We start from the raw sequence: 17,791 nt of genomic DNA on the forward strand, positions 1-17,791 counted from the left end.
AAAAATAACAGTACCGGTGGAACAGCACAGCAGTCACTACTTTTTTACTGATTGACTTAAATACAAATTTAAATTAAAATACATTTATTTTGCTGTTAATATATTTGTTGTCATTTTCAGAAATATCTATTCCAAAAAGGGGAAAAACCAAAAATGTCTATAATAACTCTCTACTTATGCTACTTAATGTTGTCTAAAATAATTAAAATTGTCTCCATTCTTGATTTTTGATTAGAAATCATGGGACTGTCTTCATACTCGTCTTTAATAAGTCCATCGTAGTCTCGAGTCCATGTCCAAATAGTCCACTTACTGTATAGTCCACAGCAGCCAACTGATTAGAGTCCACAGTAGAAGGCAGGCGAGAAGAACGCCGGACTGCCTTCATCCCCGTCCTTGATAAGGCCATGTAGTCTCGAGTCCACTTACCGTATAGTCCGCAGCAGCAGCCAACTGATTAGAGTCCACAGTAGACGCAGACGAGAACACCGGACTGTCATTCATCCCTATCCTTGATAAGGTCATGTAGTCTCGAGTCCGTGCCCAAATAGTCCACTTACCGTATAGTCCGCAGCAGCAGCCAACTGATTAGAGTCCACAGTAGACGCAGACGGGAACACCGGACTGTCATTCATCCCTATCCTTGATAAGGTCATGTAGTCTCGAGTCCGTGCCCAAATAGTCCACTTACCGTATAGTCCGCAGCAGCAGCCAACTGATTAGAGTCCACAGTAGACGCAGACGGGAACACCGGACTGTCATTCATCCCTATCCTTGATAAGGTCATGTAGTCTCGAGTCCGTGCCCAAATAGTCCACTTACCGTATAGTCCGCAGCAGCAGCCAACTGATTAGAGTCCACAGTAGACGCAGACGAGAACACCGGACTGTCATTCATCCCTATCCTTGATAAGGTCATGTAGTCTCGAGTCCGTGCCCAAATAGTCCACTTACCGTATAGTCCGCAGCAGCAGCCAACTGATTAGAGTCCACAGTAGACGCAGACGAGAAGAACACCGGACTGTCTTCATCCCCGTCTTTGATAAGTCCATCGTACTGTCTCGAGTCCATGCCCAAATAATCGAAGAACTGCTGCAGCCTCACTGATTCTCCGGATGGACTATCTGGAGAATCTTCTTCGTCGCACGGCGCAGAGGCTGGGCTACGGCCGTCTGTGCGTCTGTATCTAAAACAATGTTATTGCGCTTTACAAAAAGTGTTCAAAATGTCCCAAATGGTCCAAAAACGTTCTGTGTCGCAAGGGAATTTATTAATATTTCGAGGAATAACTATTTAAATGGTCTTCAACATAACCTAAAAAGTGACAGAAAAATTGGGCGTCAAAAGCAAGATAATAACAACAAATGATTAAGTATTTCAGCTGAAAAACTAATTACATATTTAAAAACCTTATAGAGCCACAAACCTGTCAGATATATCTGATTTGGAGCGCAGTATAGGTCTTGGCCGCCTTTGCTTGTATCGAAGGCACCTTTGACGTTTAAATGTGCCAAGCGGTGACGTCACTTCCTCTGGCGGACAGATCTGGAAGAAAAAAAAACCATTTTGTCTTATCCGGCTCGAAGGACCAATGCAATCCATAGAAACTATCTAAGTATAGAAGGAGAAACTGACTGACAGCGTCTATCAGCTGACGACGACGATACTGGCACTAATAATAACTTACTGATGATGAGGTAATTAAAGCTATATAGGTTAAATTAAATTAACTTTGTTAATATAATTAGTAATGTAGAATTATTGTTAGTAGTTGATAGTTTATGATTCCGTGGCGTCACCCGGTTCAGGGAACTAGCTGAAAATCAGCGCTGTATGTTCTTGTGCGACAAGGTATAGGTACAGCATAATTAAAATCAGTGGCATTGAAATTTTGACTTCAATTCAAGGCAGTTTAGGTCCATTTTACTTTGATGTTATTGTGTTTCGATTCTCGAATTCTAGCAACGTTTGGTGAGACCTAAAATCTTATACTACGGGTACTGGTAGTGACCGCACTCCATCGCACTTGAACAACGACTGACAAAACGTCATATAGGTAGCTTGCGACAAAGATTTCTACGAAGCCGAAATTAGCTGACTGTCTCTTTCTAAAGATCGATGTTCATCACTTTTGGCCGCGTACTGTACGCATTACGCAAGCACTGTAGTCCGCGTGAAAGTGACCAGAGATTGGCATTATTTTGTAACATCGTGAACTAGATGGCGCCAGTAGTGCTATACAACACACAATCGATTTAGAACAAGGAACCGATATATATGGCTATTTAAATTCGTTCACTATGTTTTTTTTTTGTTTTTTGTTTTATAATTTTTGGGAAGTGGTACACGTATAACAGGTATCACTTCAGGAATGCTCATTGTTCACTGAGGGAATACGGAGACTTTCGGGATTTTCGGGTTTCGGTTCTTTTGCTTGAAGCGCGTTGGGCGTATGCTCAGGTGAAAGAAGCGCCGGAATAACCAGCTCTTAGTTATAAGATGTGATGTGCGGCACAGTTTGGTAAATAAACGCCTTTTGCTTTCAAATTGTTATGAAATAGTTTACCTGCGCAGTATTCACATACTCCTGCTTGTCATCAACGCGCGGTCGCATGCGCGGTTCCTGATACTGCGGCTGTTTGCTGATCAGCTCCGTACTTGGTTCGTGGTATCTGATAATGAGAGAAAGAATAAATATAATGTGAACGAATATCAAATACCGGTCACTGACTGATCATGATATCTTCAGAACCAAACCATAATAACATTATGAATATGCAATAATCCTTTATCAATTTACTTAATTTTAATGTCAAGCGGATTTTTATTGATTTCGAGTGTGAACGTACTAACTATTTTCTCAACTAGACTACATGCTAGTTGAGAAAATAGTACGTTCAGTAGTATAACTCAGAACGATAACTTTGCTCTGGCACAATTGTTGCGCAGTCAAGGGACCAAATCCTGTCTTGCTAGTTAAAGATGTCTAAACATCTATCAGTATAAGTCCCGCAAATTGCTATTGCGCTGGAACCATGTCTCATTAACATCGAAATGACGTCATTTTGACGTCAGCCGAAATAAAAATATACCATCAGCTCGAAACTTCAGTCTAGTGCTGACGTCACTAAAATGCCGGCCACGCGCATTAGCAATTAGCAACTTATTTCTTAGATATTATGTAATAGTTGACAAATAATAAGTGATCTGAATAAATTGGGAGAAATCGCAAAAGTAAAGTGGTTTCAATGGATGAATTACCTGGTATACTCCCTGGTGTTGGCGTACTCCTTCCTGCCCACGTTGAGGCACTTGAGCGGGGCTTTGTACGTGCAGTCGTAGTCTCCGTAGTCGTACAGCGGCGGTTCATCTTGGAACTGGGGAGGAGGTGCGCTCGCCTACACCAAAAATACGAGTTCAGATCAGTCAGAGAAATTCATTGCAGATGCCTTGCCATGATTCCTTAGATTGAATTCCCCCTAATTTGTGGCTTAAGTTTCGCCACCAAACAGCTCCGAAAAAAGAAACCTCAAAATTTAACCCTCTAACAAATAAACCTGGAATAGCGGTGGAATAGTTATACTCTGTTTTGTCTTTCTCTGTCATCAGTAATTTGACATTTGAAGGAAAAAGACAAAACAGAGTATAACTATTCCACCGCTATTCCAGGTTTATTTGTTAGAGGGTAAGTGTTTAGCAGTTCAGTTCCGTTTTGTAATCCTTTTGTCCCTTTTTGATGATTGAAGTAGTAACATAGGAGTGGACATACATAATATCCGCGGGGTGATTATGTATCTCGCGACAGGCTTGCGACAGGCGTAAATCTCGCGATTATTGCTGTCAAACGTCAAACGTCACATGTAACAGCGGCTAGAGAGAGACAGCAATAGCCACAAAGCAAAATAAGAAGAAGAAGAAGAGAGACAGCAAATGAACAGTCGCACCCCGCCAGTCTTAGTGCGTTGCAAAATGATCTGTGAAAATGATAGAATGATGTGATGCGATCCTGTATTTTATGTGGTGAAGCAAAATGATAAAGTATTAAAACAACTAAAGCGAGGCGAGAGCGTAGCAAACGCGATATTTACAGAAGGACGTCGACGAACGATACAAGTAGATCGGAACACTTGGTAAGGCAGTTTTTGCTCACTTGGAAGTGTATGCCGACGCGCGGGTGCGGCGGGTGTGGGTGCGGGTGTGGGTGCGGCGGGTAGGGCGGCGGCGGCGAGGGCGCGCCGTCCTGGAACTGCGGCGGCGCCGACACATAGCACTGCTCCAGGGTACTGCCGTTGTTGGCTTGCCATGACGCGTAGCCTCTGTAATAAAATCATAGGTATTGTTAACCGTCATGCACTTGCAGTCTTCAAAATGCCTGCCTAAATAATATCATGTGGCCATTACAAGCACCTTAGGACTAGGGCCGGCCCCCTACATAGTGTGAACTGAGCAGCCGCTTCAAGCGTAAAAATCCCAAGGGTGCAACTGTTGGAAAAATACTTATACCAAGCGGAAAATATAGGCTTTTTTTATAATTTCTCAGAACTCAGAACAGAAAGACAAATTTTTCGTATGGGATTACGTAAGAGAGAGAGCGCTATAATAACTTATTTTCGCGGGTAGGGTATACCGCACAAACCTGTTTCTTTCATGGTGCGTATTGGCGTTGTCTCGCGCGTGAGGCGGGGCGCTGCGCTGCGTGTAATGGCCGCTGGAGCCGCCCGAATCTCGAGCAAATGACGAGCCGCAACGGCTACAAACAATATTTTTTCAAGTAAATCATACGGAAATTCATAATTGAGGTAGGTATAAGTCCGGCAAATTGCTAATGCGCGTGGCCGCCATTTCAGTGCCGTCAGCACTAGACAGAAGTTTCGAGCTGATGGTATGTTTTTATTTCGGCTAACGTCAAAATGAAGTCATTTCGATGTGATTATTATTTATTATTATTATTATTTATTTTATTTCAGATGTTTCATCCATAATGTGTTAGTAACAGAAGACCTTATTAACTATGTTAGTAACTAAATAAAATTACAATTATTATTATTAATTAATTCAATTTATAATCAATTCATATACCCCCTTGACCACTTGGTGTTCATGTGTATGTACACCCAGTGTTTCATAAAAGGGTTTTCCCACTTTGCAGCCAATGTTCTCAGAATACTGTTGGAGCTCCCACGCACCCTGCTCATCACAGATGCAGCTCTTTTTCTCACAATCGCGTAAAAATCATCTGTGTGAGCCTCCGCAAACATCTGTGACGCACTGCACCAGCGCGGTAACCCCATCAGTACTCTGAAACCATTGTTATACTGCACTCGTAGGTCGTTGTAGGCCTTCTGCGTATACGTCACCCACAGGCTACACGTGTAAAATGTCTGACAATATGCTTTAAATAGAGTGAGCTTTACGTCTCTATTACACCGTGCAAACCTCCGGGCTAGCATATTACATCGGACCGCCAACGCCCTACGTTCCCTCTCTATGTCTCTAACGTCAGACATATCGTCTGTCACAATGTGCCCCAGATATTTGAATTCAGTCACTCTCTTAAGTAAGACTCCGTTAAGGGTTACGGGCGGAATATCGTCCACAGTGTTCCCTTTGCTCTTAAACACCAGAAGCTCACTCTTCTTTACATTGTATACGAGTCCGTGTGCCGCAGCATAGGACTCGCATATCTTGAGGAGCCTTCTGAGTGCGCTAATCGATGGGCTCAGCTCGTCTGCGTAACTTAAATTATTGATTAAAATTCCATCAATCGAGAAGCCGATTCCAGTACTGCCGAGCTCATCGATCAGCTGGTTTATATATACGTTAAACAGAGCGGGAGATGTTAATCCACCCTGCCTAACGCCACACTCAAGACGATATGACTCTGAAAAAGAATCGGCCCACTTAACCTTATTTGTTTGTGAGCTATACCAATATTTTAGAATATCAATTAATTCTGACGGCACATTTAAGCTCTGTAGCTTTTCCCATAGTTTGTCATAACAGACCAGATCAAACGCCTTGAAAAGGTCAAGAAAGGCAGCGTATACTGGTGTTTTCCTGTCCGTATAGTATTTGAGTTATTGAGACATGTTCCCAGGGCAATAGCAAGTTGCGGGACTTCTAATCTGTGCTTCAAATCTTACCAAAAAAAATTATTTATGTATGCACCTACCTATTATACGATTGATAATTTTCTTCACCAGGCGAAGGGTGCTCAGAGAATGCGTCGCATGATGATATCAGAGATGAATGATTTGATCTGAAACAGACTAAAAATTAGCTCGGCCTACAGTACTAGTACAAGCTCAGGACGTCCGCCTTCTAATCGGAGGTCGGGGGTTCGATTCCGGGCACGCACCTCTAACTTTTCAGAGCTATGTGCGTTTTAGTAATTAACTTGATTTTACGGTAAAGGAAAACATCGTGACGAAACCTGCATGCCTGAGAGTTCTCCATAATGTTCTCAAAGGTGTGCGAAGTCTACCAATCCGCACATGGCCAGCGTGGTAGACCATGGCCAAAACCCTTCTCACTCTGAGAGGAGACCCGTGCTCTGTAGTGAGCCGGCGATGTGTTGATCATGAGACTTTAAACGGTTACCTTGTTCCTTTAGAAGAACAAGATGCAGTACGATGGTGAGCCGAATGCCGCCTTCGTCGCGGCGACCGTCCTATCGACTCTGTGCCCACTACTACGTTCACACTGCAACAATGACATAGGTACTTACAGATATCCGGCTCGAAGGACCAACATTGTATTAGGTATATACTCAGAGTAAATCACTTACTGACGTGCTAACGTGCTAATGATACGAACTGTTCCAGTTGGAGCATAAAGGGATATTCTTCCTTACTTCCTTGAGCGCTACAACTGTTTATGGGTGTTGGCCTCCCCTGCAATTATCCTCCTTTTATTTCTATCCTTTACTTCTATCTTGTGATGTCTCATCATGTTGTCAGTTTCTAATTTTATGTAGGTACCTACCTAGATTTTATCATCTTGCACGTATGTACTACTAATACTTAGTCAAAATTTTCCAGTTGAAAACATCAAGGGATAAATTATGTTATAGCTTAAATGAATATATATTATATCATCAAGCGGCTCACTCAACTCTTGTTTTATATACTTATATTTTTTATTTATTTACGGTCTTTATGTTTGAAAAGAGCAACCGGCGAGTTTCTTGCTGGTTCTTCGCGGTAGGAAAGGCATTCCGAACCAGTAGTAAATTAAAACTTGAATAAAAATATAGTATTCTATTCTATTCTATTGTAAAAAATATGAAAAAGGTTTAGGTGAAAGTGAATTATGATGTTCTTACTGTTCAGGATAGACGTGCGCCTGGGCATGCAAGTCTGGTAACGATTTATGGCTGTTAATATTTGTGCTGTCGTCTTCACGTGCGCTCGGCTGTGAATGTGAATTTGATCTGAAAACAATCAAATCGGTTTGAGTAATTGATGTAAAACTCAAGAATATACGTCTACTATCACTGCCCAACGGATCAACGTGATTTTTTTAAATTATTTATTATAAGTATTATTATGATTAATTATTTATTATAAGTATTATTATTGTATATAAGTTGATTTGGGTATTTATTATAAGATATTTATGTAGTTTATTAGATTCTAGTACCGTAGACCTATTCCACTTCTTGATACGCCTTACTCACAAATTTGAATGGGAAGCTGGAAGAAATCTCTGTTTAGAGATAAGCATTTCCAATGTAACTTAATTTATTATTACTTTGTAACTACAATTTTGGTACATGAAAAATAAAAATAAATAAAATAGCAAAAAAAAATTGCATGGTTATAGTTAAAGAATCTGGGTGCGTCGAGCTTTTCGACTGCCCGTTGAGCCAGATCTTTTTTACACGCTGCGAACTGTAGAACCAACTCCCTTCGGCGGTGTTCCAACAAGATTTCAACGTGGGGTTATTGAAGGGACGGATCAACTTTCTGAAAGGCCGGCAACCATTGACGGTTCCCCTAGTGCTGCAAATATTCATGGGCGGCGGTGACCCCTTATTAGATGACCCGCCTGCTCGTTTGCTCGCTATTTTTATTTTTAAAAATCTTCTCACTGATTATGACAGCCTAGTATATAATTCAAAGGAAAAATATTAATTAATATACAAAAACTCGTCAAAAGTGTTAGTGTCAAAAGTACTGACCTAATATATCTAGGTGCGGAGTGAGCATATTCAGCAGGAGGACTGATGGCTTCCAACTGATCGCCGCTGCGGGAGATGTCGTTTGGTAACTGATGCGGACTTGACTGGGGGCTTGCTGCAAAGGGCATGTTAAGTAACTTTAGTTACAGCACTCTTGAAAGTCTTTGATTATGCAGAACAGTTCTGGTTCGATAACTTTTTGAACCCTTTTGAAGTGGGTCATACTCACAGTAACTTTTTAGTAACGGTGTACAGAGTCGAAAGCCTTCGTCAAAACACGAAAATAATTCTGATTCTGATTTCTCAGTGACTTTCGACCATTTTGTTAACAAAATAAATTCTATTCTATTCTAAAAAAACTGCATTATAAAGTGAAACTGACATTCTAAAAAAACTGTGTCCTGGTCAACATCCTGCATAAAATAGTTAGTTTGTGGAGAAGCACAAGGAGGGCTAATTTCTCCGTAAATATTAAACCTTTACATCAACAACGATGCCATGCAATGATTAATTCAAAGCTATAATATTTTAAAACCTAAAATACTTATTATACTTTTATTAGACTTACGTATTGAATATGCACTCTTGATAACTACTTCGCTAGGCCTCTGTCGTGGTATTACGAAAGATTCCGGAAAAAATACTCTCGCATCTCCAAAATTCACCGGCCGACTCTTATCTTCCGATTTATGTTTGGAACCGGAAGTTCCGGATGATGAGGTCCCAGAAAAAGTTCCGGACGTGTGCTGGGAACGGGGTATCTCTCGTTCTGGGTACGAATCCTTTAGCCAGCGAGCTTCGGAGAACATTTTTTGCGCTGGAAAAATTTGCAGACCTTAGATGATAATGTAGCCTGAATGTCATAGCTTTTGAACATTTCCTGCCTTTCCTTTAAAAACAAGCCAGATTTATTAGCAACATTAACACGTTAGGCAGATTAAACTAGTATATATGTCGGAGAACAAAGGGGATGGCTGACATCAGAAGGTAGTAATTTCAATTACAATCATTGTAATACTCACTAATTACACGTGAAAACCACTAGCCTAGCGTAACGTGACGTAGGTAAACCTAACCCTACCTAGCGACCGGCTCCACCATGTCCCCATACCGGTCCCAGACCAACCAGCTAACCTAGCACACCAGAATTAGTTCAATTAACATCAACTACAACGATCACGTTTGTCTAATACAAATTGGAACGATACAAAAGGACTCACCCGATAAACAACCTGTCTAGATCGCCAAAACACACTCACAGCAACCTTTCACAACCTAGTAGTATAACCTCAAACTGAAACCACATTAGGTCACAACGACAATGATAATAATAAAACCTACAGTACGACACACATAGTATCCACTGAGAAGCGACTCTGGCCAAAGCCAAACGAATAATGTCTCGAGACACACTGCGCATCTCATTTTATAATCTCACAATGACGGTGGGGACGATGACGCGATGTTCAATGAGCAAAGTCTTTACAATTAAATGGCGGCGAGCCTACATATATATAAAAAACTATACTTAGATACCCATTTATCTATATTATTCGAGATTGAGTATGTTTTCAGTTTTAGTTACAGGTAGTCTCAACTCTTATTTTACTTCCTGTTTATTATTTTGCCTTCTTCTCTAGTTTATTTTTTACAACTTACAGACATAAGCCGGTGAGTAGACATTTTCTCTACTATCAGAATGTTCCAGCAACCTTCGCAACGTGTTCTGCAAACCTTCGCCCGCGCTCACCGCCCTTCTGGTACTAGCTATCCGAGTCGTTGCATCTGAAATAAGATATTAAACGTTTATTAAGTACTTCAGTATTTTCGATTTCTTTATTTGATATCACTGCAAAATTCGCTGCCATCCTTTAAATAAAAAGCCGTTAAGGGCAAAAAATATGTTATGAGCCATTGGCAAAAACATTAGTAATGTTTTTAAAAAAGAGGATAGGTACTTCGTAGGACTAGACTAGAAACAACCTTGGTCCTATAAAGCATTTTTTTTTTTCGAAAAATTACTTTTTAAAATTGCCACGTTTTTTGGCGATAGCTCAAAAATATATTTTGCACTTAGCTTGGCTTTTTAGCTAAAGGACGGCAGAACTGTAAACACCTTTTGGACCACTCATCCAGTTGAGTTTTAGTGCGGACTAATATGAATCGTAGTCCTCAAGGAGTCTCTAAGAATCGATAATGATATGAGAAATCCACTTACAAGGATTACAGCAGGCCTCATTGCTAAGAGTGCCGGAACTGACTAGATGACAGCCCCCGGCTGCTATCGCTTGACTAAGCCCGCTGCTTACCTGCAAGATTCATATTGTAAGTAGGTACTACTGAATAAGATACCGACTAAACACTCTTGCACTTTAAACTAAAAATGTTATAATTGGTCCTTGAAAACCTGTGCCAAGTAATCTTTCACGTCGCTACCGTGGTTAAGACCTTCAAGATATTTATGGTAGACCATCACAACGTTTTGCGGTCGGACCTTATCTAAGAATTCATCATTTGGTAGGTACATTTACACTCTACATTATCATCAAGCGGCTCACTTCTGAGCACGGGTCTCATCTCAGAATCAGAAACGTTTGGGCATAGTCTACCACGCTAATCAAATGCAGATTGGCAGACTTCACATAACTTTGAGAACATTATGGAAAACTCTCAGGCATGCAGATTTCCTCACCGTTAAACACGTGATACATATTTAATTACTTAAAACGCACATGATCGTAAAAGTAAGAGGTGCGTACTCGGAGTCGGACCCCGAACCCCCTGTCTAGGTGGTCGACGTCTTATCCACGAGACTATCACACATCTACATCATTAATAAAATTGCCGTAACTGCTATAAAAGTAATTTTTCTTCCAACTGAGAAAAATAAGTTGTCAAATTTCTTTCCACTTACCCTCAAAGGCAGTTCTTGCTTTCGATCCAATACGGTTTCAGACTTAACATAGAACGCTTTGGATTCCGCCAGCAGTTCCACGGCCGACTTCCGCTTCTGCTGCTGCTGCGGCATAAGAGAACGCGGCTGCGCCATGTCTTTCTTGCGAGGGAGCTTGAAACTGGCGAACAACGAATCTGCTAGACGACGTCTGAAATGACATCAAATTATTATTAGTTAATTGGTAAAAGCGACGGCAGTTTGTTGGGGTGGTGATAATATTATGTTACTGAATTCTTTTACCTATTATTATTTATTAGAGAAAATGTCACCAGAATAATACCATTAAGGCAGCTCAGTTCGGTGCTTTCTTCATACAAACGTAGGAGGGAAAATACAACAATATTCGATATTGTACGCACAAAACTAAGAATTATATCGATTTATCTCGTCATTATCTAGGTTCAATGATATCTAAAACATTGAAAAAAATATTGATTTAAAAGTTACGAGCCTCAAAAGATTCCTATTTTAACACTAAATCTATGACAACTTTGGGCGTAAATAAATAAGATTAGGGATATGAAAATCCTAAAACAATTTATCATTACACGTAGTTTATTTATTCATTAGTTGAAATAACTTTACTTTACAAACCTAAATTCAGTAGTTTTTTCTCAAAAATACTTTTCCCAAACTACTGTTCAACCCTTTTCAAGCGCTAGATTTCGGCTAAAATCATCATGCTTCTCACCCCAAAACATTAGACACCGCGCGGGTGGCGGAGGGAAGGGCCAGCCCAGCGGCGCGCGGCTGCGCGTGTAATATTGTGGTTTCTATGACGACAACTGTTGTTATTAATATGTTTTCAAAAACAAAAGTCGTAATGATTTTATAAAATTAATTTTTATTCAGTGGCTATGCAAATGTGTAGAAGATTGAGCAGAGCAGAGTCAATAAGTCCTTCAAATACTTATTGCATTTTGTACATTGACCTCTGGAATTTGAAATTTGGACACCAATTTTATTCATTGGTTTATTGACCTGACTTTGTTGTTGAGGTCCTAGTAGGGATATCTACTCGTGTGGTCCTAGTACAATAGGTAAGTAACTTTTTTTAGTTATTTATTTTATCTAATTTTAAAAAACCGGCCAAGTGCGAGTTGCTCGCGCACCAAGGGTTCCGTACTCAGGTATTTTTTTGACATTTTGCTCCATAAATCAAAAACTATTATGCATAAAAATAAATAAAAATGTGTTTTAGAATACACACAATACAGTAAAGCCCTTTCATATAATACACCACTTGGTATACTTATTATACGTTGAAAATTGAAAATACTAATTATTTTTTCATTAACACACTTTAATTTTTTTTTGTAAGTTGTAATCACAAATCTATGGTTTTCGGATTTATTCCTTTACTTGTGCTCTAAGACCTACGTACCTACTAAATTTCATGATTCTGGGTCAACGGGAAGTATCCTATAGGTTTGTGTGACAGATACGACACAGACGGAGAGACGGACTGACAGACAGACAACGAAGTGATCCTAAGGGTCCCTTTTTTCCTTATAAAGTACGGAACCCTAAAAAGGTACCTGTATATGTATAATAATATAGGTAGGTAGGTACCTACCTGGTGGTATTTCTTTGTATTTTTAGGGTTCCGTACCTCAGAAGGAAAAAACGGAACCCTCTGTCTGTCTGTCTGTCGGTCCGTCTGTCCGTCCGTCCGTCTGTCCGTCCGTCCGTCCGTCCGTCCGTCCGTCCGTCCGTCCATGCGTCTGTCGGTCCGTCCATCGGTCCGTCTGCCCGTCCGTCTGTCCGTCTGTTCGTCTGTCGGTCTGTCCGTCTGTCTGTCTGTCCGTCTATCTGTCTGTCTGTCTGTCTGTCCGTCTTACAAATAAAGTACGCAACGCTTCGTACAAATAGTACTTTTTTATTTATTTACTAGCTGACGCCCGCGACTTCGCCCGCGTGGATGTAGGTTTTCAAAAGCCCGTGGGAACTCTTTTATTTTCTGGGATAAAAGAAGGCAGGTCATGCCTGTCGTAGAGGTGATGGCCGTTGGAGCCGGAAAGTTCTTGAGTGGAGACCGCGTAGGTATAAGTAAGCGTAGTGTGGGACGCCTTCCAGCACGATGGACCGACGATATACAGAGGCTGGCGGGAAGTGGCTAGGTGAGGAAGGCTGAGGACCGGGTGTGGTGGCGCTCTTTAGGGAAAGCCTATGTCCAACAGTGGACGACCGCAGGCTGATGATGATGGAAAAAATCACGTTGATCCGTTGCACCCCTCACACGTCCCTATCCGCCTTCTCCACTCCTGTCACGCTGGCGAATAAGTTTGGAATAGAATAGGATTTCGATGGAGTGCGTGGATTTTTGTGAACGGAGTTCAACCATGTAGTCGTGGTTTGGTACAATAGTAAATGGTACAATATTAATTCACCAACAACAGTTCCTAAAACCCATAGAATAGGAGTGCAGTACCCTGCAGCATCAGTATTGAAGAGTTGGAACTTAAAGTTCAATAATGGTATATATGTTTGGCATCTACAATATTATCTCACAATCAACAGTGGCTTAGGAGTGCAATACCCTGCATCATCAGGGTTGAAGAGTTGGGATATCGAGTTGAATTATGAAGTCGTTGCTTGGTACCTAAACCAGAGATAGTTTATTCTAAGCGTACCTTTAATATCAATTCAACATCAACTATTCCTAAAACAGCTGATTGAAATCCAAAAGTACAAAAGCTACCCGTCATTATTATGATGATGGTTGAGAAGTTGGAACTTGAAGTTTTAACATGTATGGTTTCTAACAAAAAAGAATGAATGAAATCGGACTACGCGTTAATGAATTACAGCTCAGTATACATTTTAACTTTCAACCCCTCTCCTAAGGGAACCATGCTGAATTTCGGGATAAAAAGTATCCTATATCCTATATCCTCATAGTATGACGTCAAATCGTACCAAGTTTCATTGGAATCCATTCAGTAGTTTCAGCGTGATGCGCGGCCGTGATACAGACAGACAGACAGACAGACAGACAAAAATGAAAAAAATTCCAGTTTTGGGTTAGTATCGATTATAGAGTGCTCTCGAAAAAAAAATTTCAAAATATCTTCAATGTACAGAATTTCACCTGTTACAGTTTTATTATAAGTAATAAAATAATAATAATAATATTGATTCAGATACAAGTTAGCCCTTGACTGCAATCTCACCTGGTAGGTGACGATACAGTCTTGCTTACGACTATTTCGGATCGGAAATTCTTGGATTCAGGTTAAATGCAGTGCAAAAAGAGAGATCATTAGGATTCCGTACCTCAAAAGGAAAAAGGAACCCTTATAGGATCAGTTTGTTGTCTGTCTGTCTGTCCGTCTTACAAATAAAGTACGCAACGCTTCGTACAAATAGTACTTTTTTATTTATTTATTCAGATACAAGTTAGCCCTTGACTACAATCTCACCTGGTGGTAAGTGACGATACAGTCTTGCTTACGGCTATTTCGGATCGGGAATTCTTGGATTCAGATTAAATGCAGTGCAAAAAGAGAGATCATTAGGATACCGTACCTCAAAAGGAAAAGGGAACCCTTATAGGATCAGTTTGTTGTCTGTCTGTCTGTCTATCTGTCAGTCTGTCAGTGTGTCTGTCAAGAAACCTGTAGGGTACTTCCCACTGACCTAGAATGATAAAATTTGGCAGGTAGGTAGATCTTATAACAGTTATAACACACGTAAGGGGAAAAATCTGAAAACAATGAATTTGTGGTTACATCACGAAAAATAAATAAAAATGTGTTCATTAACGAATAGTTAGTATTTTCAACTTTCAAGTAAGATTAGTAAACCAAGTGTGATATCATATAAAAGGACCTTACTTGTACATCAAAAACCGATTTTATTTATTTTTATCCATACTAATATTATAAATGCGAAAGTGTATCTGTCTATCTGTCCGTCTGTCTGTCTGCTAGCTTTTCACAGCTCATCCATTTAACCAATTTTGATGAAATTTGGTACAAAAATAGCTTGCATCCCGGGGAAGGACATAGGCTACTTTTATGATAAATAAGATTTAGTGGATACCGCTATTTTTCTGGAAATAACGTTAGATGCGAAACTTCAATGGGGCTCTCATATAAATAACTTATCGAACAGACAGTTCTGCTGCATATGCGGTAAAAAAGATTCGCCAGTTGACAGACATAGAAACGGCGAGACTAGTATATTTTAGTTACTTTCACAGCATTATGTCATATGGCATATTATTAGAAAAGAAAAAGAAAGAAAAGAAAAAACGTTTATTTTTTAAAGCTGTACCACACATTACCAGTTACCAACTGGTTAGGTTATCCCAGCGCCTCTTATACTTGAGTAATAAAGTCAAAAAACCTCAAGTAGAAGAAACGCCGGAATAAAGTATGTCATGTGTGGCACAACCCAAAAAAAAAGGTCCCTACTCAGCATAAATGCATATTGTCTTGCACAAGTACAAAAACATACAGCGCTGGTTTTCAGTAGAAACCCTGATTCAGATGGCACCACGGAATTATTATGGGGTAATGCTGCTGATATAAATTCTATTTTTGTGCTGCAGAAAAGGGCTGTTCGAGCCATATATAGTATGGGACCACGAGAGTCGCTGAGAACTAAATTTAGAGAAGTTAAAATTATGACAGTGCATAATCAATATATTTTTGAAAATTTATTGTACGTATATAAAAACATAAATAAATTAAAAAAAAGTGACTGTCATAAGTTCAAAGTGACTGTCATAAGTTCAAAGTTTTCATAAAACGTAAACTAATTAAAAAATCCTATTACATTGTAAAGGATTATTTAAATGATAAGCAAGCTTGGGAATGAGTTGCTCGGCTTTGTGATAGTTCTAATAAGTTTAATTTATGATTTTGTAAAGTGGTGATAATAAAAAGAATACCCGGCTGAGTTAGCTGTGGGCTCTTCTCAGTCTTGGGCACGTTTGGAACCCTCGTAGCGTTTGCGAAATAATTATCACCACTATATTTTACAAATCCAACAACTGACAATCGAAAAGAGTAATTTATTACCTATTTTGAACAAATCATTTGACTTTGACTTTTGATCCCGGAAAATCAAAGTTCCCACGGGATTTTTAAAAAACCTAAATCCACGCGGACGAAGTTGCGGGCATCATCTAGTGCATACTAAATAGTTTTTGATTTATCATGCAAAATGTCAAAAAATACTATTTACCTATTTATTTATTTTTATTTTTCACTAGCTGCCCCGGCGAACTTCGTACCGCCTAACAGTCGATTCTTTTTCAGGAATTTTTTAAAAAAATTCTCTCCGTAAGAACCATATTCGTACTTCAAGGAATATTATAAAAAAAGAATTAACGAAATCGGTTCAGCTGTTCTCGAGATTTGCGATCAGCAACACATTTAGCGATTCATTTTTATATGTACCGAAATTCTAGTTACATAGTAGTAATAAATTAAGTTACATTGTAAATGCTTATCTCTAAACAGAGATTTAGAGATAAACATTTTACTATTGTAGTACGGAAACCTCGGGGCGCGAGTCTGACTCGTACTTGGCCGGTCGGTCTGTCGGTCGGTCGGTCGATTTATTTTAGAATGCATCGTATCGACAGCTGGTGGTAGTAGTTTACATATATCCTACTAATATTATAAACTAGGTGAAGCTATGATAGCCTAGTGGTTAGGACGTCCGCCTTCTAAACGGAGGTCGGGGGGTTCGATCCCGGGCACGCACCTCTAACTTTTCGGAGTTATACGCGTTTTAATTAATTAAATATCACTTGCTTTAACGGTAAAGGAAAACATCGTGAGGAAACCTGCATGCCGAGTTATGCCTCCATAATGTTCTCAAAGGTGTGTGAATTCTACCAATCCGCACATGGCCAGCGTGGTAGACTATGGCCAAAACCCTTCTCACTCTGAGAGGAGACCCCTGCTCTGTAGTGAGCCGGCGATGGGTTGATCATGATGATGATGAGGTGATGCCCGCGACTTCGTACGCGTGGAATTAGATTTTTAAAAATCCCGTGGAAACTCTTTGATTTTCCGGGATAAAAAGTAGCCTATGTCACTCTCCAGGTCAACCATACCCATGCAAAAAATCACTTCGATCCGTTGCTCTGTTGCGACGTGATTGAAGGACAAACCAACAAACAAACACACTTTCACATTTATAATAGGTGTAGTGATGTGTGTGTGTGGATGTTTGGATGTTTGGATGTTTGTTACTCAATCACACAAAAACGGCTGAACGGTTTTGGATGAAATTGGGAATGGAGATAGATAAAAATGTTAATTTAGGGTATACCCTAAATTAACACATAGGCTACTTTTTATCCCGGAAAATCAAAGAGTTCCCACGGGATTTTTAAAAACCTAATTCCACGCGGACGAAGTTGCGGGCATCAACTAGTAATAAAATATAATTTGGACTTATCCGAATTCCGAAAGTCAGGGTTGTCAAATCACACTTATATTATAAAGGCGAAATTTTGTATCTGCGTGTGTGTGTGTATAGGTTTGTTACCCTTTCACGCAAAAAGTACAAGACGGATTTGGCTGAAATTTGAAATAGTGATCGCTTTTGAAAGAGTTCTCGCGGGATTAAAAAACCACTATATCCTCGCGGACGAAGTCGCGTGTATCATCTAGTTACAAATATAAGTATGTA

At 39.9% G+C, this 17,791-nt stretch overlaps 1 protein-coding gene across 1 annotated transcript in view; it reads right to left on the bottom strand.

Moving 5' to 3' along the window:
* Positions 1–17,791, bottom strand: part of LOC117983790 (uncharacterized) — a 70,619-nt gene that overhangs the window by 7,222 nt on the left and 45,606 nt on the right. The window contains exons 4-17 of the mRNA XM_034970411.2: positions 11,096–11,285; positions 10,400–10,490; positions 9,841–9,966; positions 8,750–8,998; positions 8,182–8,296; positions 7,324–7,431; positions 6,600–6,701; positions 6,172–6,258; positions 4,636–4,749; positions 4,150–4,315; positions 3,261–3,397; positions 2,566–2,671; positions 1,426–1,544; positions 954–1,185 (exon numbers count right to left, since the gene is read on the bottom strand). Coding sequence (XP_034826302.1) covers positions 954–1,185; positions 1,426–1,544; positions 2,566–2,671; positions 3,261–3,397; positions 4,150–4,315; positions 4,636–4,749; positions 6,172–6,258; positions 6,600–6,701; positions 7,324–7,431; positions 8,182–8,296; positions 8,750–8,998; positions 9,841–9,966; positions 10,400–10,490; positions 11,096–11,285 — 1,942 coding nt within the window. The remainder of the gene's footprint in view (positions 1–953; positions 1,186–1,425; positions 1,545–2,565; positions 2,672–3,260; positions 3,398–4,149; positions 4,316–4,635; positions 4,750–6,171; positions 6,259–6,599; positions 6,702–7,323; positions 7,432–8,181; positions 8,297–8,749; positions 8,999–9,840; positions 9,967–10,399; positions 10,491–11,095; positions 11,286–17,791) is intronic.

This window comes from Maniola hyperantus, chromosome 7, assembly GCF_902806685.2.
Source record: "Maniola hyperantus chromosome 7, iAphHyp1.2, whole genome shotgun sequence".
NCBI classification, from domain to species: domain Eukaryota; kingdom Metazoa; phylum Arthropoda; class Insecta; order Lepidoptera; family Nymphalidae; genus Maniola; species Maniola hyperantus.